The sequence below is a fragment of the Peromyscus leucopus genome, chromosome 20 (genome assembly GCF_004664715.2).
Source record: "Peromyscus leucopus breed LL Stock chromosome 20, UCI_PerLeu_2.1, whole genome shotgun sequence".
Classification (NCBI taxonomy): Eukaryota; Metazoa; Chordata; class Mammalia; order Rodentia; family Cricetidae; genus Peromyscus; species Peromyscus leucopus.
Genome location: NC_051080.1, coordinates 54,769,919 through 54,793,684, shown reverse-complemented (window position 1 = coordinate 54,793,684; position 23,766 = coordinate 54,769,919). Strand labels below are relative to the sequence as shown.

General features: G+C 33.3%; 1 protein-coding gene across 6 annotated transcripts in view; it reads left to right on the top strand.

Moving 5' to 3' along the window:
* Window positions 1-23,766, top strand: part of Csmd3 (CUB and Sushi multiple domains 3) — a 1,154,880-nt gene that overhangs the window by 775,052 nt on the left and 356,062 nt on the right. For all 6 annotated transcript variants that reach the window (XM_028867965.2, XM_028867960.2, XM_028867959.2 and 3 more), the window contains 3 exons: window positions 3,836-3,952; window positions 8,395-8,610; window positions 10,693-10,881. In XM_028867965.2, coding sequence (XP_028723798.1) covers window positions 3,836-3,952; window positions 8,395-8,610; window positions 10,693-10,881 — 522 coding nt within the window. The remainder of the gene's footprint in view (window positions 1-3,835; window positions 3,953-8,394; window positions 8,611-10,692; window positions 10,882-23,766) is intronic.

Sequence of the window (23,766 nt, the reverse complement as noted above, 5' to 3'; positions counted from 1 at the left end):
TTTTAGAATTTCATTTTCTTACCAGCTGAGTAATGAATACTACATTACACAATGTACAACATTTTAATTGCCTATTCATCAATTGGAGGATTCCTAGGCTCTTTCCATTTCCTGGCTATTGTGAATAGAGCATCAGTGAACACGGATGAGCAAGTACCTCTGTAGTAGGATGCAGAAATTCATGGGTATATTCCTAATAATGATAAAGCTGGATTATGTGGTACATCTATTTCTAGCTTTTTTGAGGAACCTCCACACTTATTCCCATTTTAAATTTATTGTGATCTGGAACAGAACTTCATTGAAAATGCCAATGTGAAAGGACTGAGGGGATGCTTCTTGTTCATGGATGTCCATTATATTAAAATGAATTATAATGAGGTATATAGTTTTGTGCAAATGTATACAGACTGCTCTGTAATGGAAAGTTCCTTGTTACAGCAAATTGTGTGAAAGTAACCATTGTTGCTTACTTTTTTTCAATGAATTCAAAAGGGATTCAGGTACAAACATATAAAAGTGCAGTGTGAAAAACACACTTCCCCTAAGATTCAGAAGTAAAGTCACGTGTGTCCTGTCACAAGTCACAGTCTGTTCATCTATGTATTATTCGGTTTAGGCTGTACCTCCTATTTACAACATGATTTCCAATCACCTCTACTTGGTCCTTTTCATGTGGGAATATTGCATTTGTCATTTCATGATTAAATATTTAAGTCATTTCAGTGCTATCATATTTTAGGAACTGACTTATGCCAATTTGTCTTTATAAGAAGGTTCAAAAGAATCATCAGCACATCTTCCCTGCACTTGGTAGGGATACCATTGATATTAGTAAGAGTGACAAAAATCATGCACTCACTGATGTTAAAAAATAAAAACAGAAATTGTGGTTCAGCTCATCATGTCTAAAAAGGCATGGTGGGGTGCTTGTCATAGCTGATAATAAGCAAGAAATCAAATTTCGTCTTTCACTGAGAGTGTTCTTTGTGTATTTGAGTAATCTATTGAAAGAGGCTTTTTCCAAGGGGAAAGCTGTTAGCACAGAGGACATGCCAAGAAAGACAGCATATATACTTACATCTTCAAAATGATAAAAGCTTAAGAGCTCTTCAGTGTTTCAATATGAAGAGTTGGAGAAAACTATTGTACTGATCCATAGCCAGACTAGTAAGAAAGCACTTCTGATTATTTGACTTGTCTCTGTCAGGTCATTATATCCTAGGGCAGATAAAAATTATAGCTGTATAAAATACAAGGTTTGCTGGCCCCAATAAAGCTATATAATTGCTAAGAGAAATAAATATTCACCAAGAGAGCAAAGAAGAGGCAACATTATCTGAAGATGAGAATTTAAAAGACATAGATCAATTAAAAGACATCAAAAACAATACTAACACATTAAAATACAAAAAAAAAGAGATTGATTTAAAGATGATAGAATTAAGTGACTATCAAAGAAAGTGAATGATGAAGTTGTGGATGTTTTTTGTTTTGTATATTAGAAGTCGTGATATGTTGTTCTGAGTGGCTTCAAAATAGAGATCCCAAGGAATCCCCAAGTCTTAATATACAGTATTTGACCTACAGGCAGGTGTCATCATAGTCTCTTTTCAAGTGACGCCTTTGAAAATACATCATATGGGAAGGAGTACTACAAATTAACAACATTCTGATCCACTTTCTGTATTTCTAAAACCTTTATATCATTCTTCAGAGTTTTGTTGTGTTGTTAATTGAAAAGTTTTGTTCAAATTCCACATTCTTTCAAAAAAAAAGAAATAAGTTTTAATCCAATGGATTATTTTTGTTGACTACATTTTATGAAATAAAATCATAAAATGCTTTGTTGATTATGTTTTGTGTTTTTCTGAATGGAAGAATACATGGACAGATGTAACATAATCTAAGAAAATAATTCAAAGTTTTGGGGTCTCAGAAGGTAGTTTGATGTATAAAGTCCTTTTCAGAGTTCAGATACCCAGAAACCAGGTAAAATCCTGGGGCAATATTGGCACTGCCTGTAATTCTGCCACTTGGGAGACAGACACAGATGATTCCTAAGAAAGCTGCCTAACTGGAGTAGCAGAACTGAAAAGTTCTGGGACCAGAAAATAGTGAGGAAAGACACAGGACTTCAACTCTAGGCCTCCACATACATCACACACATACAAACTCACCTGAATGCATATATGCATACACACAGACATAAATATGTACACAACACACCCACACACACAGAGAGAGAGAGAGAGAGAGAGAGAGAGAGAGAGAAGAAAGACAATAAGAAAAATAGAGAAAGAAAATAAATATAGTTCACCTTAGTAATGGCATTATCAAAAAGACAGAGTTGGCATGGTGTACATAGTAGAGTGAACAACAGGACCACAGTTTAGATTTCTAAAACATTAAGAGGAAAGTGAGAAATTCAGTAATAATGATTAGCAAGGTAAGACTGAACATACCCGAAGCGTGATTTTAACCTCGCAATTCATGCATGATTTTATAATGACCTGATTAAAAAAAAAAAAATCTATGTTTGGAAGTATATGCTTTGTTTTCAGAAGTTCACTTTTTTTCCCCCGAGACAGGGTTTCTCTGTGTAGCTTTGTGCCTTTCTTGGAACTCACTCTGTATACATATATATGTGTGGTTGTGTGTGTGTGTGTGTGTGTGTGTGTGTGTGTGGTGTGTGTGTGTGTGTGTGTGTGTGTATGAAAGAAAAAATGTAGATGTATTTAAAAATTCAATAACCATATAAGTCCAAACCTTGATGTTTAAACATTCCTAGGGGTTGCTGGCTCAGCATTTCCAGTTAGGTGAAGTTGCTTCCTTGCATCTTCCCAGTGTCGTCACTGACACTTGGATATAAAACAATCATCATGGAAGTATACAGGGACAAAGCTCACTGAATTTTCTGCTATCTTGTGGAAACTGGCCTGGAAACAAAGCAGAGATGGAGCAAGCTGTGTTTATGGTTGTGACTGCCCTGTTTATATCCAAGGGAGCTGTCCTTTCCATGTAGATCAGGATGTGAATCCTGACCTATATCTATTATTATTTTCCTTTAATTTTTAACATTGATAAAATTACCTAATTGTTGATTTTAATGTATACTCTAGGCATTCATGAATTTTACATGGTAGAAGATAAAAATATTTCCCCCAAATTACATGAATATTGATTTAGTTAATTTGATCAATCGCAGACCATAAACATTTATTTGCTTGATTTTTCTGAGATATTTCTTACAAACTTTATCACCAAGATAGCTGTGACTTCTGTGTCTCTGCAAGAATCCCTCTTTGTTTATGATATTCATTTCTCAGAGAAATATAGATGCAAAGATTATTTTAAAGCCTTCTCAACTTACTTCACTGCTTTAAAAGGAATTCCATGATGTGTGACACATATCCCTTCAGGAATCTATCGAAAACAATTTTACACAATTGACTCATTTCTTAGTGTTTAATAAGAGAAACTGCTAAACAATTAATTACTCATGTTTAATTGACCATCAATTTATGAAAATGTTGTTTATAATTAGAAGACAGTAAGGATATACTTCAAATTCAAATGTGCAATCCTGAGCTACATTCTCTTGGGGCCAGTCATAACTCTCAGAGACTATTAATACGTTTTTCTTCCCTGGTGCCGCAATGGATGAGAGGATTTTGCTGTATTCGAACGAGGTCTTTCCACACTCCTCATAATGAGGAAGTTGATTAGACAAACATAATGGGACTCATCCTGTTTCAAGAGAGGAGATAAGGGATTTGTTCAGCCTCTGCCTCTCCAATGGTGATTGACTGGAATGTTCTCTTTGTATTTTCAGCATTATGTGGAGGAGATGTGAGAGGACCTAGTGGGACAATCTTATCACCTGGTTACCCAGAATTTTATCCAAACTCTCTGAATTGTACATGGACAGTTGATGTAACCCATGGAAAAGGTAAGTTGTTTAATTCAAGAATATTGGATTATCATTTGAGTTTTCATTGGGTCTATATTTTTGAGCCATTTTTTAAGTCCAAAACTAGATAAGTATGAAAAATTCAATATGAAAAAATGCAGCATAGGCTTATATAAGTGTTTCTAGAGTATTACAGCATGATCATTTTTAAATTTAAATTTTGCTAGTGTTACCTGACTTTTCTTATGGTATAGAAAATTAATGGTATATGGACTTTTCTCATCAACAAAACCTGAAAGACATCAGCATCGCATCGCATAGAGCTTAATCCATATTTATATATACTGTTTATAAAGTATAATTATAATGATATCTCCATATACATTTATAATCATTCCATAAAATCTATGCACCAAATATAAAGAATGGAACATCAGGTACGTCTGACATCATTAAGATGAACTTTAAATTTGTTTTGTGTGCATAGGAGATGCTAATTTTAAAAATAAGCATACAAGTGAAAGGTGATGCAGGACTGCAGTAGTTAATTGATGCAATTGGAATGAGATTAGAAAATTAGCAAGATAATTCATCCAAGTAGCAGCACTGAAAAGGTTATCATCCCACAATATTACAGTAATAATGAGCCAATATTATTTACCTGGAAGCATAGACTGGTCTTTAAATTCTGCTGAGTAATTTTTCATTTACAACTGTGGACACATCGTTATTATATATTTTATTATTGTTATTGAAAGAACTAATAAAAGTAAAAATTAGCGGTGAGAAAATACTGTCAAGATTTTTTTTTAAGTAAACGATTATTCTCATAAACGTAAATTTATGTTTTTATAAAATAAATTTGCTTTTAATAAAATCCTACACCATTATTATATGCTGGCTTTTCTACTTAGGTTTCTTGTAGTGACTTAAATGCTACTAAGAAAAACTGTTAAAATGAGAAAACAGGAAGTTTTCAAAGCAGAAGCAATGAGGTTCTTAACATTATAAAACTGGTTTGTGTTGTATTCTCAGATACAGAACTTTGTGTTGGAAATTAAGGAATTCATCCTGTTATTTCACTGTGCAGTGGATTAAATGGAGTTTAAGATAAGCTCCCTGGTATTATACAAGGAAATGGAGGGCTACCCATTGCTTGCTATGTAAACAGAGGTTTAATTAACACTTAAGGTTTCACATCATCACAGGTTGTATGTGTTAATTAAATCAGTATTTACATGGCAGGGATGCAGGTTTAGCTGCCTTTCTTTTAAGAGCTAGTGAAGTTTGCTTGAAGCACTGTTCCAATGATAAGACAAAGTGACATGAAAGACTTTAAGTTGGGAGAAGAGGACAGCCTTCTTTCACACGCTACACTGATTTCTTCCTAATGGTGTCTAGAAACATAGCGGGGTGTCTTTTTATGACCAGTTCCTCTTAAAGAGAAGCTATCCCTTTGGAAAACCTTAATCACTTCTTAAATTATTATGCATGCTTGGATCTCTGATGTTAGAACACCTTCACAAAAACCAAAAATAATATATAAAACACCAAACTAACTATCATTCTAAGTCTCTTTCTCTGAAGTTGATCCAACTATGAGAATCCCTACCTCTAAAAAGATTCAGTTTTCCACACTAAACACATATGCTTTGGGGAGTTTCCCTTAGTGAAGCCTATACTCATTCTCATTAATTCTTTTAATACTATTGAGTACTTGAGTTTTTAATCATAAAGCTCATCTTTTTAGATTAGTGTGACTTTAGGTTACAGTTATCCCCAAAAGCTAAAATTGTGTAATTATACTTTCAACAGATTTTTTTCTACTTTCATAACAGACTTACATATTTACTCCTTCATTTCACCATATTTTTTGACTTAAGGTTTCTAGGATATAGTTTTAAAATTAATCCCATTTCATTTGTGTTTGCATTATATACTCAGAATATTCTCATACTTGAGTGTAAACATCATTATTCTAGAGATTTATAAGAATCTTGGGTAGGATTTGAAGATTTAAAGAATTTCCAAATGCATTGCCCATAATATCTCTTCATTACTCAACATTCAGTTACAGTGTTAGAGCATATAAGACTGTGCCATAGGCTCATAGTCAATTAATTGTAGTATCATTCAGCCTATACTGCTTCTGGTTTAAGGGCTATATAAAAATTTTCTTAAACATATTTTAAAATGTCAGGATGTTAATTCTAGTTTATCATGTTAGCTCTTGTCTTTAAACTCAGCCCTCCAAAGGCTAAGTCAAGGGGATCATGATTTCAAGGTGCCAGTTGAACTACATAACCACACTCTGCATCAACGAATAAAACAAATAAAGACATAAGCAAAGAGAAATTAAGCTATATCTTTGTTGTGTTATGGGGATGGAGAGCTGGCAAAAAATAAAATATATATCAGAAAATCTTAAAGCAAGTATAAACCTTTAAGTTCACAAATTAGAAAATAAAAATAAAAATAAGTCAACTTAAAGGCTATTGTTGGTAAAAAATGACTAAAAAAAAACAAGACATCAGTACAATTTTGACTTTAAGGTCAAGTGTTTACAAGAGTATATCTAACATAAGTTACTTTAACAGAGCATCTTAAATCATCATTCTCATGTGAACTTAAACCCAGGGCCTTCTTCTCACTCCCTTTTTAGAATTGTGCATTTGCTTGTCTTCTTCCTCATGCCTGACCCAGGCCTGTTCTTCGACCCACTTCTCCTTGGAAGGTCACTGTCTTCAGAAGTCTCTAATAATTCACTGACTAATTGTTGCTTCTACTTCCATGATGATACATTGACTCATACTAAGATATTTTATAGTACTTTGAAGAATATTTGGAATTTTGTTTTATGTTTCTTTTTCTACAAATGGACATGGTCATTTATAGTCATTTAAATCTTTGTTCTAGAACGAAGTTCTAGGTTCTCCGTTTAAATTTTTAATTAATTGACTCTTGGCAGAACTTTAAAGATCTTGTGTATTTTTTCTCAGCAGTAGTGAAAACAGATTTTAATGTTTATTTCAGTATTTGATTAATAGCAACACCCTTTTATTCAATACCTAGTCAAAAGTTGGTGAAGCGCTAAGCAGTTGTATTTACTCTGTAGGATAAGAAAATGAACAATAATTAATTACTATTAAGGTATTCCTTATCCCCATTGGAAAACCATTGTATTGTTAGAAAGAGTAAAAAAAAAAATAGAGGAAAAACAGCAAAGCAAAAATGATTGACAATGGCCCTATTGGCATCAATATTTAGAAGAAACCTTCATTTTTCATGAAAAAACGATAGATATCAGAACCCATTTAAATATAAACATATATATGCTCATTTTTCTAAAATTTTATCCCGTTGTCACTTTGTTCTTATCTTTCCTCAACAGCAGACATAAAACTGAGAGGTATAAGTAAAGATGTAGAGCTACTATGCTTACCTATGGAAATGTAAATCAGAACAGCCATTTTGTAAAGCCATTCTTAAAACTGAATGTCTGACCTCAGGGCCCAGTCATTCTATTCTTACACATTTATGCTCAGACACAAATGCATGTGTCCATCAAAGGTAATATTTGCATATTCTCAGTGGCACAACCAAGTTCATGATAAAAATCCAAAACACCTCAATGACCCTCAACAGCTGAGGAGGTAAGTGAATGCAATCAATATAACAGCATACAATTTTATGTAATAATATAGATGAGCCACACATATCTAAGGATTAGTACTAGTCAGACCCCAAATAATAATAATCCATAATTCATTTATAGAAACTAGAAGAGCATATATACAAGATAGAAAACTAGACTGTGCTGTTAGAAGTTCAGGGATTGACTGTCCTTGGTAAAATTAAGCGAAAGTTTATATAATGAGCAGTAGTGTCAGAAATGTACCCACTAGTGTGGGCACTGTTTGTAAATGGGTGTTTAGTTAGTCAGAATCCAGTAAGTTTCATGAATAATGTTCATATTTCAGTATATTACAAGGAAAGTTTGGAAGAATAAAGAGTTACTATACTTCATTAACAAATAGAACTTCATGGTGTCCACTTCGTTTAACTTTTCTGAACTAGACTTGGGCTTTTTTGAAAGTTGGAAGCTAGTTCCTTAAGAACCAATTTTCATGTTGTTTGAGGAGGTTGGGCAGAAATGGAGAAGAAAATGTAAATGGTCACCAAGAAGCTGCAAAGGATATGCATTTTCCTTGAAACTATGAAAAAAAAAAGTTATTGTTTTTCAGACATTTTTTCTGGCTTTCTAGGGTTTGACCCAGAATATTGTTGATAAATAAGCTCAAGGATACACAAGACAAGAAAATAATTATTCTGTACATTTGCAGTATGTGATGGCGGTGGGCTTCATTTTAGAAAAAAACAAAAAACACAAGCTTATGAAGGCTGTAGCTTGATGGCACTCTTTCTGATTTGCTAATATGTTTCACCCAGTAAGTCTGGTTTTTCTATTTTCTCGTCCACAGGGGTGCAGTTCAGCTTCCACACTTTTCATTTAGAAGACCATCATGACTATTTACTGATCACAGAGAATGGTAGTTTTACACAACCCCTGGCACGCCTCACTGGTTCTGAACTTCCTTCAACAATCAACGCTGGTCTCTATGGAAACTTCAGGGCTCAGTTGCGCTTCATTTCAGATTTTTCAATATCATATGAAGGATTCAACATCACATTCTCTGGTGAGAAAATAAAGAATCAAGAACTTTTTTAGTAAACCTTAAAGAATTAAGCTTATAAGACTACTACTAACATGACAAACAAAAATAGAGAAATTGCAGAAAAGATGAAAAGCTTTTAAAGTAGAAAACCAGAAGCAAAATTACCTCTCAGCAAGTTTGTAATTCCTCGATGATTGTCTGTAGTCATTCACTGCAAAAAAGGCAAATAAATACATAATGAATACATAAATTCTCTAAAAAGTCACTAAAGTTACAATCATTTAATTTTCTTTATCTTAAACTCATGTGGTATTTGATAGCCAAAACCAGCTTAAATACCTACTGAATTTAAACTGAGTATTCCTATATATAAATACTATATATACTATATATAACTATAACTATGCAATATTACTTTTTGTTGTTTCATGTGTCTTATAAAGTTATACTGACTGACCAAGTCAAAAAATAAACTTACTTCCATTATTTTGGAATATATAATCTGTAAGAAAGTAAATATGAGTAGGCTTTCATACACCACAGCATCATTTAAAGACAAATAATACTGTTAGTATAATTGCTAGCCTCAAGTTTCAGTGAGGTTGTAAACACTCTCATTAAAAGAAAACAGCATAATATATATTTCCAATGGAAACTATTAATTTATTTACAGTTGTGGCAGAAATGTGAAGGAGAGAAATGCTTCTGTCCCTGAATGGCCCAAAGCAGTGTTACCAGTTATGGAATGGATGGAATAAAAAATAGGATATCTTAGCTGTTTATCCAAGCCGCGATGCTAGGCAGTAGGCCCTCAATGGGTAAGGGTTCTCTCCTGATGCCAGGAATCCTATGTCATTGGGCTGTTTTCAATTTCAGTATGAATATCCTACAGAGATCTTAATTCCAGAGCCCAGTTGCAGTTAAGACCAGTTCCAAGAAAAGTTATTATTAGGTCCAGGAGCATAAAAAATTATCCCTGCCACATGTATTTTATAATTATGATAGGATAAATAGCTATTTCTCTATAATGGAACAAATTATTAAGTAAATTATATGCTGACTTGAGAACATTATTACATATAATACACATACAATGATACACATCTAATTCTGTTCTACAATAAAGTTGTTTCATGTGTTTATGCACATATACAAGTGTCAATATTGTTTTTAAAGTATTATTTATTTATTTGGATGAGCATACTTAGCTACTAGAATAATTACAATAATGTATAATCGCTATTAATTATACTAGTATAATCGCGAGTATAATCAATTTAAATATAGATATTTAAAATACACCCAAATCATTCACACAAAAAAATTAAGGTGAAAAGAAATTTCTGCTTGTTTATTTTTTACCTTAATTAGTAGTAAAGAAGTATTCTGGAAATATCTTTAGATAAACTGTTTCTTATTTAGTTTGTATATAAATTATAACCTTTAAGCAATCCTTTTACCTTGAAAACTTTTTAGTCATGCATTTTTACTGTTTATTCTTTGCCTGGGGATGGTTCCTGTATAAATCCATCATGTAATCATTACCAATGTGGGGGTACTTCATTCTGACGTAAACATTTCCATCTGAAGATAGAAGTTTTTCAGAACATGGTTTAATTGAATGCCCAATACTAGAAACACAAGAGCCATCCCCATTTTAATTAAAGCAGTTAAGTGAATTGTATTTTTTTTTTTTTGGCTGATAATGATTTCATTACAATGTTACTTTTGTTTGAAAATACACATCTCTCATGTCATTACTATAATTCAAAACTCTGTGAAGTGGAAAAGATTTCAAATGCTGAAAAAAAAAAAAAAACCCATGAGATAGATAGCTACATTTTCAGCTTATCACTCAGGTAACATTTTCCCATCCTCATTATATTTCACACATGAAAGTGTTCTTTTAGTTATTATACATAACAGAACAAAAGAAAATGATGGGTTAGTTATTATATATAACAGGAGAAGAGAAAATGATGGGCCCCATAGCATATCACTGTTATTAGACATAATGTAGCAAGACCCTAAAGACAAGAAAGATGCATTTAAAGTGATCACTCTCAGCTCACTTTCCCTGGGTGATTTGTTTGCCCTTTACAGAATATAACCTTGAGCCTTGTGAAGACCCTGGAATTCCTCAATATGGTAGCCGAGTTGGCTTCAGCTTTGGGGTCGGGGATACTCTGACCTTCTCGTGCTCACTGGGTTACCGACTGGAAGGTTCTTCCGAGATCATCTGTCTTGGCGGTGGCCGGCGAGTGTGGAGTGCACCTCTGCCAAGGTGTGTGGGTACGTGGTCAGCTGCTTTCATTTGCTTGTTTGTGGAGTCACTGTCCATGAAGTTGCATGATTACACACTATTTTTTTTATAATATGTTGAATTTCTCCATTTATTTCACATTAGTTATTTCTATTTTCTTTTCAACTTGGCAATCGGGTGCACCCCAACTATTCTGCTGCTGCAATCAAACAACTATGCTTCTAAACTTGTTTTCAGATAATAACAATAAAGTGCAAATGAAACTGAAATGTAGTTAATTATGAGATTAAATATATTAATGATATATAGATAGATAAACAGGATGATTAAAAATCACAAAACATGAAATAATGCATTTATTTCTTAAGAGGTAAAGATTAACATATAGATTTCTTAATGAGCCCTTTCTTGCACTGTTTATTCTAAGTCTGCAAGTGTCTGATCTACAGGGCTAAACTCCTTTTATTCTGATAACTAACGCACAACAATGAGATGGGAATTTGAGGATGAGAAAAATGTTTAGAGAAATAAATTGGCCCATTATCAAATGGTCCAGAACTCAGAAACCACCCTTGGACCATTTCTATTGAAGCACACACACAGTGAAGTCTCCTACTATTTTGATGTATATTATGGCTGATTCTTTAGCAATATTTTAAATTCACAGACAAAAATGAAAATTACCAGAAAGTGTGTTAAATAGATAACAGATTCGAGTTTTAAGGCACCTATTAACTCACAATTAATTAGTTATTCTTATTGTGAGATAAAGATTAGCATTAATTTAAACATAAAAGGCCTGGAGCTAGTATAATTTTTAAAATGGATATTTTGACTAAACAAGGAACAAAAATAAGTAGAATTTTTTTCAATATTACTTGTCATTTTACCATTTAAAATAGAAACTCCAGAGAATAATAATCTCAAGCTACTGATCATTCAATAATTATAAGTGTTTATTTTTATGAAAGAAAAATAAATATATGGACATATTTGCAAAGAAACACTTATAATTGGGCATAATTCAACATTATAGAATCAGTATGGTAAGGGTATGCTAGACTCCTTCATGTATCAGACCCCCATTTAATCATTACAATGCCAAATAGTATAATATTCCTATATTTTTATTAGAACGTGAGCATTACATGTTAAATAATTACCCAAGATTAAGTTTGTAAGTGGTAAGATTGAGCATGATTTGTACAAAAGTAAGTCTCCCTGTAATTCCCAACCCTTCCTTACAGCTTCTGGGAAGCCACCCCAGAGAAGGGCTCAAAGTCACATTGAGTTAATGTTTTTCTCTTAAAGTGACAATACTAGACTGTTACTGGCTCAGAAAAAATATTTACATTTACATTTTAATGGCTTAATTAACATTTAAAATTGATTTTAATAAACTGATCCCTGAAAACCAGATATTACAGAAAAACCCAAGAAATTTAAAGTTAATATTGTTAAACTGTTTCTCAGAATAGCTTTAGTTTATATAAAAAATTTAACTTGGAAGTATGAAAAAATTATTTAAACAAATTTAAAAAGCAAATTTTGACATGACTCTTTAGTCAGTTTTCAAATTAAGAACAAAAAAGCTATTTGTACATTTACACTGATAAAAAAAATTACAATTGAATCCATTAGCCTAAATATTTTCCATTTCATGTATGTATTTAAGTTATGATTGAATGACTATAAGCTATATAATGTTCTTTTAATATACTATAATTTCTTGGAACTTTCTCAATAATTTGTTTATGTTTTATAACAAATATGTTCATTTTTGTATTCTGGATCCACATATTTGTCTGTATTATTCTCTTGCTTTTTAGAGATCTTCGATGATCACCATAGTTAGGCAGAAAACAGGTTAAATTATTTGACATTTTCATATTAATAGATGCCTTACTTTATTTTATTTTCAGACAGATGGACACATTGATAATATAAAGAAGTTGGGTCTAATTCTGTAAACTTGAGTGCTCTAAAACTCATTTTTGTAGTTCAGGTTGACTTTAAATTTTTGTTATTTCCCCATATTTAGATTTCTGAGTATTGAGAGACAGGAATAAGCTATCGTACCAAACCAGATACTGAATCAGCAAAGCTACTTTATTTGGACAATTTTTTTCTTTCAAGTTATTTATACTTTTCATTTCCTATAATTCTCTTCCAGTACAATTCTCTATTTGATATTTGCTTAATAAGTATTTGTTTATTAATTAATTTATTTATTTAATTGAGAAAATTTTGTTATTCATTTTACATACCAATCAAAGATCCCCTTCTTCCCTCTTCCCGGCCCCCAATAAGTATTCCTTAGTCGTTAGCATTGTAAACCTCCGAGAAAGCTCGTGCCACACAAGGGGGACAAACCAAAAGCAGGCAACATTCTAAATTTCTACTTTTGTTTCATTTGTTTGAGATTTAAACAGCCTTCCCATGGCCCAGAGTTAGCCATGGTGGCTATTGTCTTAGAGCAAACCACAGGTAGGAACTGAATTCCAACTAATGTATAAAACTCCAACTGATGTCTTTTGAAAGTCTTTAAATATACAAGGTTTATAGTCAACAGATTCTGGATAGTTAGACAACTGATAAGCTGATTTTGAAAGCTTCCTCTTGAATTTTGTTTCTATAAGCTTGATTTTAGTTCAATATTTAACATATAAGTTGATTTCCTTCAAAACATTTCAGAAGAATTTTTCCAAGTTTATCTAAGTTAAATGAGTAATAAATATTATTACTATTTAAGCAAATTTTAGCATAACCACAGCTTTTATATTTTAAAATAATTTGGCTAAAATATAATCAAACCATATTATCTTTTGCAAATACAAAGAATTCTATCATCAAGCAACTCATTATCAAACTCCATGCGTGCATGTGTGTTTTTCAAGTTCAGGGAAATTTTAAAAGCAGAAAGAAGCTTATGGGGCCTCAATAACCCAACACCCACTAAGAAGACAAGAATTGTCCTCCCTAAGCAGTGGCCTCCTTGAAAGGCATGTAGACTGTGGTATTAGTGCAGAGTAACTAAGCCCTATTACAACTGCTGAGTTGGTCAAACAATTTTTCTTTAAAAGTTTTCACTCTCAGTGTGGCTAACTGGAGCCAAATTCCAAGCAAGAAATGCACATCACCTGAAGAACTGATCCATGTGTGACACTTGGTAAAATAAAAAGAAGCCCAGCCTTTTCTCTACCACCATACGCCCTAGATACCAGCACCATAATGACAGACAGAAATAAGGGGTGAACTTTATCAACGAGCAAAACTAAATAAATAAATAAGGGAAAGGGGGAAAATATCAGTCTACTTAGTGATCTTCATGGAAGTTGCATCTTTTAAGATACATAGCTGCAAATCTATATACATGTTGCACCTAAGGTAACAATAGCAGCCCAATAATATTTCAGTTAAAGTACTTAAATTCAAGTGAAATTCTTACAGAGCTAAGTAATAAAACAGTACATGATCTTTTATTAAGAAAAATAAATAAATAAATAAAATAAATAAATAAATAAATAAATAAATAAATAAATAAATAAATAAATAAATGGGATAAAAGAGAGTCTCAGAAGTTCAGAGCAGTGACTGTTTTTCCAGGGAACCTGGGTTCAATTCTCAGCACCGTATGTTAGAGTACAACTATCTGTAAACTCAAAATCAGGGGACTCAACAGACTTTTATGGCCAGTTTGGGCACCAGTAATCATGTGGTAACTATACATACATACAGGTAATACACCCCTACACAGAAATTAATACGAAAAAAAACAAAATAAAACAATTTTTAAAAATTAAAATATATTCTTATTTTATAAATAGGAGTAGATTCCTACATTTAGTCATGTAATAGGTACATACAGCTCCTTTCTAAAATTTATCAGATATGGAACATTATCATTTATTTCCCTTGCCGTCTTTCTTTTCATTTGCATTTTCATTTACTTGTTTATTTATTGGGTTTTTTGAGACAGGATTTCTCTGTGTATCTTTCTCTGTGTATCCAGTCTGGAACTCACTCTGTAGCCCAGGCCGGCCTCGAACTCATAGAGATCCACCTGGCTCTGCCTCCTGAGTGCTGGGATTAAAGGCATGCCATTTAAATTTTATATACAGTGTTTTCTGATTATATTTTCTTTCCCCAAAATCATCCTTTCATAGCCTCTATACTTCCCTACCCACTAAACTTTGTGTTCTTCTCTATCTCTCCATTCTCAAAAATAAGGAAAAACAAAATATAATAAAAAAAACCAAAAAACTAAACAAGAAAAAAAATACCAAGTAACACTAAACCAAAGCAAAAACACAGAGTATGGTCTTTTTCTTTTCCAATTACCCTGATCATGGAGCCTGAGCTGGGGTGTGTTTGATAGATATACCCAGTGGATAGATAGACTTTACTGGAGAAAATCGATTTTTTCTTGTCCCAACAAGTATCAATTGCAAATAGATTCTTGGTTAAGGAGTGGACTCTGTGTACACTTCCCATTTCCATGCTATGATTGTGTCTGGTTTGAACTTGTGCCATCTTGAAAGAAGGAAAATGCATTTGACTTCATTCAGTGTCCAAATGTGCCAGAATCCAAGCCAGGCCATGCTGCAATTAAACAAGTAGCTAATGACAGAACATGTTTTATAAGTAGATTAGCAAGTTCAATATGAGCAATAATTTGCCTCTCGGCAAGAGTCAACCCATTTTAAGAAGCCCATACATTTAGAAGCCATTTTAAAGACATTAATTCACTCATGCTCATAATCCCCATTTAACACATCTACTTCTGTTTTTAATTTCATGTGCCATTGATTGTTTTTTTCTGACCTTGGACAAGTAGCAACATCTTGCCTTAATCATGAGTCAAATGAGAAAAATGATCGCTACATTAAACAGACAGTTTTCTAACTTTTCTGACTTTTTAGATGATATGATGGTTGTTGATTTCATAGTTTAAAAATAAACATTGGTAATAGAAGAAAACCTGTGAACAGCATGTAGTGACACCACACTGTACTATCACTCACACATGCCTGTGAACCCAAACCTATTCTAAAGTGAATAAAATAAAGCAAAGACAGAAAGGAGGGGAAAAATCTGTCATTAAGCTCATTGTGTCTGTTCCATCTCAAAATCCAAGTTCTTCCTAAAGAAATTAATGGCATGAGATCCTCACTGTTGTATGTTGAATATGACTCATCTATGAATCCAGCCATCAACGCAACCATGTGTCTAGGTAGAAAGCAAATTTAGGCATTACATATTTGAATTGATTTTTATTCTATCATTAATTAGCTGAGCAAATTTAGAAAAAAAAGTCTTAATTTTCCAAGTCCTTTTCTGAAAAGGATTTCGGCAAAATGTGCTCTACATGAAACAAATGGATCCAAAGTAAATCAGTAACTGCTAAATAGACACAAACACTTGAGGTAAAAGGATGAGGTAGTAAGATTGACACTTTTTAAAAGCATAATCTAATTGCTTGTGGTTGACAAAAGGGCACATTGAAGACCATGTGGACTGGTAGAGAAAAAGACCATGACTGTGTGCTGGAAGACTCATTGTTTAGAATCTCCACTCTACCTAGACTCCCCTTCCACTTCCTTCAGGTAACACTGCCTCAGGGTATCAAAGACTGTGGGATTTCTTAACTTTCTATTATTTTGGAACAGAGTATCACTCTATAACCCAGTCTAGATGAAAAGTCCTCTAATGGTGGGTGCATTGATTTTATAATATAAAATCTATGGTATTCATTTATATGTGTTCACTGTCTTATCATTTATTTAAAGAGTTTCTTGTTTGCAACATGATAAAGAAATAAAAGAGACCATGATTATTTTGTAACATGGTTATCAATAATGAGCAAAAGACTGTGACAACAGCCTGATTTTATGCTTCTTAAATTGTTGTGGATTTCTATATTACTTTTGATTAATATACCATTCTGAAATCAGAAAAAGAGTACTATTTTCTTTTATTACTAACATTCATCTTTATAAAAAAAAATAGTGGAAGCCATAGCATATGCTACAGTCCATTAGCAAGCAAATACTCTCTGTAAGTTAGAAGATACTAAACACATAAGGCTCCAAAGCCATGTGGCTTCTGGAAAAACTGTCGAACTCTGATATTGGATTGGAATAAAGGTAATTAACAATATAAAAATGAAAGAGTGTAGTGGTATTCTTAAAAAAAATACATTGTATGTGACTATGGGACCAATTTACTAACACCTGTACCAGAATTTAAAAAATCAGTCAACCTAAAACCCCCTTCAATTTAGAATTTACTCTAAGAAATTCTAAAGAAAAGGAAAGGATAATGAAATAATTTCATATTTATTTCTATCCTGGAATTTGTTTATTAAAGTGGCATATAATTAATTAAAAAGAACATAGATTTATCACAACTCTGAAGATTTAAAATTATTTGCCCCTGGGCTAGAGAGTTGTCTCAGTCAATAAAGGATAGGCTCACACCCAAATTGTTCTCCTCTTTCTTTTTCCATGTTGTTCTCTGTCTCTTTCTCTCTCTCCTTTCGTGTGTGTGTGTGTGTGTGTGTGTGTGTGTGTGTGTGTGTGTGAGAGAGAGAGAGAGAGAGAGAGAGAGAGACAGAGAGACAGAGAGACAGAGAGACAGAGAGAATTATGAAGAACAGTTTCCAGATAACCTAATTTTCAATCATTTCCAAATCTCTATATATCCAGATCTTTCTTAAGAAGAGTCTGCATTTCCAGCTTTACACTGGTCCTCTCCATATGGACATCCTCCCACAGGCACACTGATTTTGTGGTGCCAAAACAGAATGCGTTATCTCTTCAGCCAAATCAACTCATTCTGCTATGCTCTTTACTGCAATTACAGCATCGTTCTCATCCAATCACCCAAGCTAGAAATTACTTCATCTTTTTCTCCTTTCTCCTTTTATTTTCTCTTTATTATGAGTCATCTGTGAGCCTTACCATATAAACTGCTGTTCAAATTCATCATTTTCATTCTCAGCAACATTATTTATTCCAAATTTTTTAGTCCTCACAATGACTATCAAAACAGTATGACATACTGTATGATAGGCATTGTGTGAAACTATATGTATATATATATATATATATGTATATATTATATTCAATTACTTAACCCTTTATGTATTCATGTTCCATATAATATAGGAGCATATTATCATCCTATCTTATAGAGTAAATTAATTATATAACTTGTTGAATTTTTGAAACATCATTTGGTGATGCTGTCTCACATGATATTTTTACTAATAAATAACAACACAAATCTGGAAGGTTCATGTAACACAGTTTATCTCCTGGTGGTTTTAGTGGGCTGTAAGCCTGTTTCTTTTGTTAGTTGTTTGTTTTGTTCTGTATTTTTAAGTGAAATCAAAGGTTTTATGGTCTCAGAAACTGCAATCAGGAGGTTATCTGGGAATATGCTGTCACCTAGGTTCAGCACCCTCATCCAAACTCATGCAATTGTTTGGAAATAATCATGTCTGAATAGTTCTGGAAATGAAGAGCCTCAGTTCTTTAATTAAGTTCATTTACACGTTCTTATCATTTGGGCTTCCTAGTAAAGGTATTTGCTTCATTAGTCCAGCAAGGAGAGTCTTACTAGTGACTCTTCTAGAAATGAAGTCCTGTAGTAGGCAACCATATGACCACAGAAAGTAGCAAGGAACAACTCACAAGTGCCAATTGCTTTCAAAGAGAGGTGCTAGACAAAAACATGAATATCATGAAATTAGTGCCTTACATTCTGTTCAACCTGCCAGTCATCTTTAGAAAATACGAAAGATTTCTCTACTCTGATTAAGCACAAAGTGACTTAGCATTACCTACTAGGTAAATTTAAAACTCTCAAAGCCCTTTAACAGTGGATATCAGTGTTTTCTATTACCATTCTTCTATTTGCTTTGGTGCATACTGGAATAGAACCACATGAGGTACCATGTCTTTCCCAAACATAACACCCTTTATCCATGTTTCTCAGTTCCCACCCGGCCCCCCTGTGGTCCAGAAAAATCTTTCTCACCCATGGTCCCACAGCTGCTCAGATCCAAGTAAACACACAGAAGCTTATATTATTGACAAATTGTATGGCCAATGGGAGGCTTCTTGCTAGCTATCTCTTTTAACTTAACCCATTTCTATTTATCCATAAGTTGCCATGTGACTGTCACTGGTACTTTCACATCTTGCTTCTCCTGGTGGTACTGGTCTCTCCCTCCACTCTGCCTTTCTCTTTCCTGCCTCTCTCCTGGGATTTCCCACCTGCCGCTAAGCTGCCTTGCCTAGGCTAAAACAGTTTGTTTATTAACCAATAGGAACAACAGGGGCCGGGCAGAGCCAGAGAAAACTTTCGACTACACCACCCACTCTCTAGATCACAGTGTTAAAACTCTTTAGAGTCTGGTCTACTCAAAAGCTTAGCTATCATGGTGACATAAGCAAATAAACAGTCAAATTATTTAACCTGAAAAATATCTGCCTAAAATCACAATTAATAAACACTGACGGGATTGTTCACTTGTTACAACACTTTGAATTATAGTCAGTTGCATCTTAAATGCCTTCATGTAACATAGTTCACAGTGACAGTATTATCTATCATTATCTACCTTATCATTTTAATAGCACAAAATAGCCAATGATATGATACAAATTTGATGCTGTCTCTCTCCTGCCTTACATTTTTCCTTTATTTGTTCACATCCCCTAGGATGAATTCTGAAAGTTCCTCTCATCCTTCACCCTCACCTTCTAATTTAGGCAAACTCTCTCTAAACGCATTCTCTTTGCCCAAGCCGATAAGCTCTATTTGACCTCCCCAGAGTGCAGTTAGATGTCCATGCAGTTCTCCAGAGCATTACTGTATTTTCCTTTCTCTAGATCTCATCATTTTCTATTGAATTGCTCCTTTATCTACACAGTGTTTAGCATATAGAAAGCTTTCAGTAAATTTCTTGAGTTGATAAAGACATTTGAATATATAAAACAGATAAACTCTCTTTTTTTCATAGTTTCAGCTTACTATTTTTCATTTATACACACACAAAGCTGTATTTCCAAGGAAAATAGAGTGACTATGCTCTAATACCAATCAGGGATAGAAATTCCACGGGACCTCTAGCTTTCTTACTTTTTCCTTAGCCTAAAACACACTTCTGTTTGATTATTAACCCACAACCCCACTCTAATAATAAATCAAACAGGGAACAAGCCATGAAGGCAGCTGAAAAGAGAGCTACAAATATACTATCATAATAATAATGGAAACAAAGATAAATGTATAAAACTGGAATATGGTAAATAGATGACTCATATATCTAGATGTGGAAGAAATATTTCCCAATATAATCAAAAATCAACCAGAAGCAATGATAAATTTTATCAATGAATTAAAAACAGTTTTACACAAGGGAAACTTAAGAGCCAGAAAAGCAGGAAGAAGTAGGAAACAGTTCTGGTTGGTAGAGTTTCACTGAGAGCAATGCTCTTAAACACTTCTTATTCCTTTGGAATTTGGACACAGTTAAATTTGTAGTAAACTATTTAAATCCTAACCAGTCCATTTGGAGATAATCCTCTGAAGAGAGTTATTTTAATGCATGTGCTGTGTAAATACAGCTTGTTTTTCTTGGTAGCTGTGAGCATCTGGAAGGTCCAGGCCATATGGTACTTACCTTTCTGCCTCCCATGTGTCACTTTGGACTCTGGCATTATCACAGATGCTCATTCTGAACACAATGCTCTGTGAGGTGACTTCACCATGTGATCCTCATGAACCGAGTTAATTAGAGGGGCCCTTACATATCTGCATGATTACTCACAGGAAAGTGCTCACTGAAGTGTTCATCTGGGTTCTGAGAGCCCCAGATTTGTATGGACATTTTTGTTTGTTTATAACTTGATGAAAACTTGAAATAGCAGCTTAAAAAAAAATCTCATATTCTACAGATGTCCTTAGGCTCTAATTATACATCTTGCTGCAAGTTAGAAAAAATACTCTCTAAAGAGGAAGGTAAGACAAAGATGAGTTAGCTTTAGGTGATACACACAAGGAACTGGCCTTTTTAGGGCAGCTTGAGTTACCAAAATGAGGTGAAGACTAGCATCAATATGTGGGTTTATATTTAAAGGTTCTTTCCAGAAACAACTTCAGTGGTGGGAGTGGCACACCCCAAACAATCATAAAGTTCTATATGCACTTACTACCCCTTTACATAAACTCTGGACCTCACTCTGGTGAGCAAACATGCCAAAGTTAAAATATATCTGTATTATATTTTTTCCGCAGGTGTGTGTCCAAAAAGAAACCTAAACAATTGGAAAAGTTTCAAAAATCTGCTCCAAGAGTGCAATTATTAGAGAAATTATGTTGTAATATTAGCCGGTATAGTGTATTGTCTATCTCCCTTGTCATCACACAATTCACCTCTGTGTTCCAGCTTTGACACTTTCACCTTATTAGAAGGGCCCTTGCTAGTCTCTAGTAGGTATCAATACCAAATCAATTTTAACCTATAGTAATAAAAAAAAGCTAATATTTGTATTTGTTTTAAAAAAATGCTTCCTATTCTCTTGTGAAGTATAAATAAGTGTATGGACAGGTTAATTGTTCTTCCCTAGGAGAATATACTAATACTAGTTTAATTCAAATTATTTCCAATTCAGAGCAAAAATATGTTGCATAGAAAAAGGAGTTATAAAAAAATAAAAGGGCTGGAGGAATGAATGTGGTTAGAGAAGATATTACTCATAAAGGAGATGAGTTCAGTTTCCAGCACTCATGTCAGCTTGCTCATAGATACCTATATCTTTAGCTTCAAGTCCTATTTTGACTCTGCAGGCCACCACACTCGTAGATGCACATCCACACAAACATACACATAATTAAAAATAAAATTTAAAAAATTAAAGTATTAATTAGGTCTGCTATTCCTCATTTATTCTGAAGCTGTGTGTTGCTTATCTCACAGACAAAGGAGACTCAGGAAAGACTTATCATTTTGCAGTGTAGACAATTGGAGGAGATAATGAAACGTTACTGTTACTTGTAACTGAATTAGATTTTGATGCCATGTCTCAGGAGAGGGTAGGATCTAATTGAAGTTGCTATAGCCTGGCAACACCCAAAATCCTTTTGAAATTAGAAAGAAAGGTCATTGTCACGTTAGGTGAATGTATTTTAAAATTACTTCTAATTCCAGTTTTTTTTATAAAGTATATATGTCTATTTATTTTGTGTGTATGTGAATATCATCTCACTGTTCTCTTTTAAACTTTTTTAAAAATTAAAATAATGACAAAATATGTGTGTCATTAATGTGGAGGCTGACACCTATGAATGGTTTGTATATCATCTGATAATATACTAGATGAGATTTATTTCAAATGAACTTAGAATTTTAAAACATGGAGATGAACTTTGATACAAACTAGTGTTATCAATTAGTAGCAGTGCATTGTTCTTTGTGTTCATGGCGATGTTAGTGGTAGGTTTAAGTTGATGGCAGGAGGACATAGTATGACCATTTTGCCTAGTAAATATAGTCAGTCCATAATCAAAGGTGGAAAAAACTATGACATTCCCTTTTTTGCTTCTTATATCTGATTTTTAGCTATTTTCTTTTTTTTTTCCAGCTAAAGCTTATTCTTTCCAAATCCAGTTCCAATGCAGGATAAAGGAGTGAAAGACATTATTCTCTGTGATTTTCATAGACTGTCACCGTGAAAATAATATAATATCTTAAGATGAGTATTATAAATTAAAACTGAAATCCAAGAGGGGTAGATGAGTTCAGGCATAAGACAGCATGCCTATTTAAATAAGTAATCAGCATCATAATCATAACAATTTCCAAAGCAAATTGCTGTTAAAACACGGGAAATAATGGACCAAATGCTTAGAAACAGTTTTCAAAATTCACATATTGAGCTACAAGCAGGTGTTTAAAATGAAGATCATTCACCCCAATAAAACATAAGTTTCTGGCTGCAAGCTGCTCTTCTGCACTTTGTCTTGTATCTATGTGCTGTCTTTGCACAGAAGCTCAAACACAGATACCTGAACATGGGTAACATTTAGTTTTCTTCGGATGCTTTAGTAAGTTTAAAAATAGTGTGTTTCAAACATTAGTAGTTGTTATCCCGTGTGTTTTTAATAAGCCTTTCTGAATTTGTGGTATTTGAAGATTTGTTTTGTTTGGTACATACAGAATTCTTCAAGTTTTAGATATTATCCTCTTTCTATCATATCAAAATAAATGTCAATTTTAGTATTTTAATCATTTCTGAAGTAGATGCTACTCTTTTTTTCCTTTTAAATTCTGGAAAACATGCAAGTTTCTTTCTCTTCTTGTTCCTTTTCTGTTAATATTAAAACAATTTGCCACTTGCTCAATCAAGTTCTAATTTTTCAAAAGAATAAGAAGCAAAGGATAATTCTAACCCCGTTAAAATATATTGTAAAGCTTGCTGAAGTGAAGTTTAATTACTAATTTGAAATTAAATTTCTTTGTATAATGTGTACAATTTGAATGAAAGATTACTTAAATGTCATCCACATGTGAGAGTAAACTCATAGTGAGCAAATAAGCATATTAAAATTGAAATAAACAGGATCTGGGGAGCCAGCTCCGTGAGTATACTGCTGGCTGGCAGGTATGAGTGACTAGATGTGCTTGTGAGCATACCAGCAGCTTAGAAGATAGAAGTGTGCAGTTCCCTTGAGTTTGCTATCCATGTATTCTAGCTGGATTGGGAGCCCAGGATTTAATGGGAAATTCCATTTAAAAAAATAAGATAGAGAATTAGCCTCTAAACCAATTTCTTTTCTCCCCTTTATAACTAAGTAATGTTTCCTGTTTTCACAAGGTAGCATATCTTTTAAAGGGTCACACA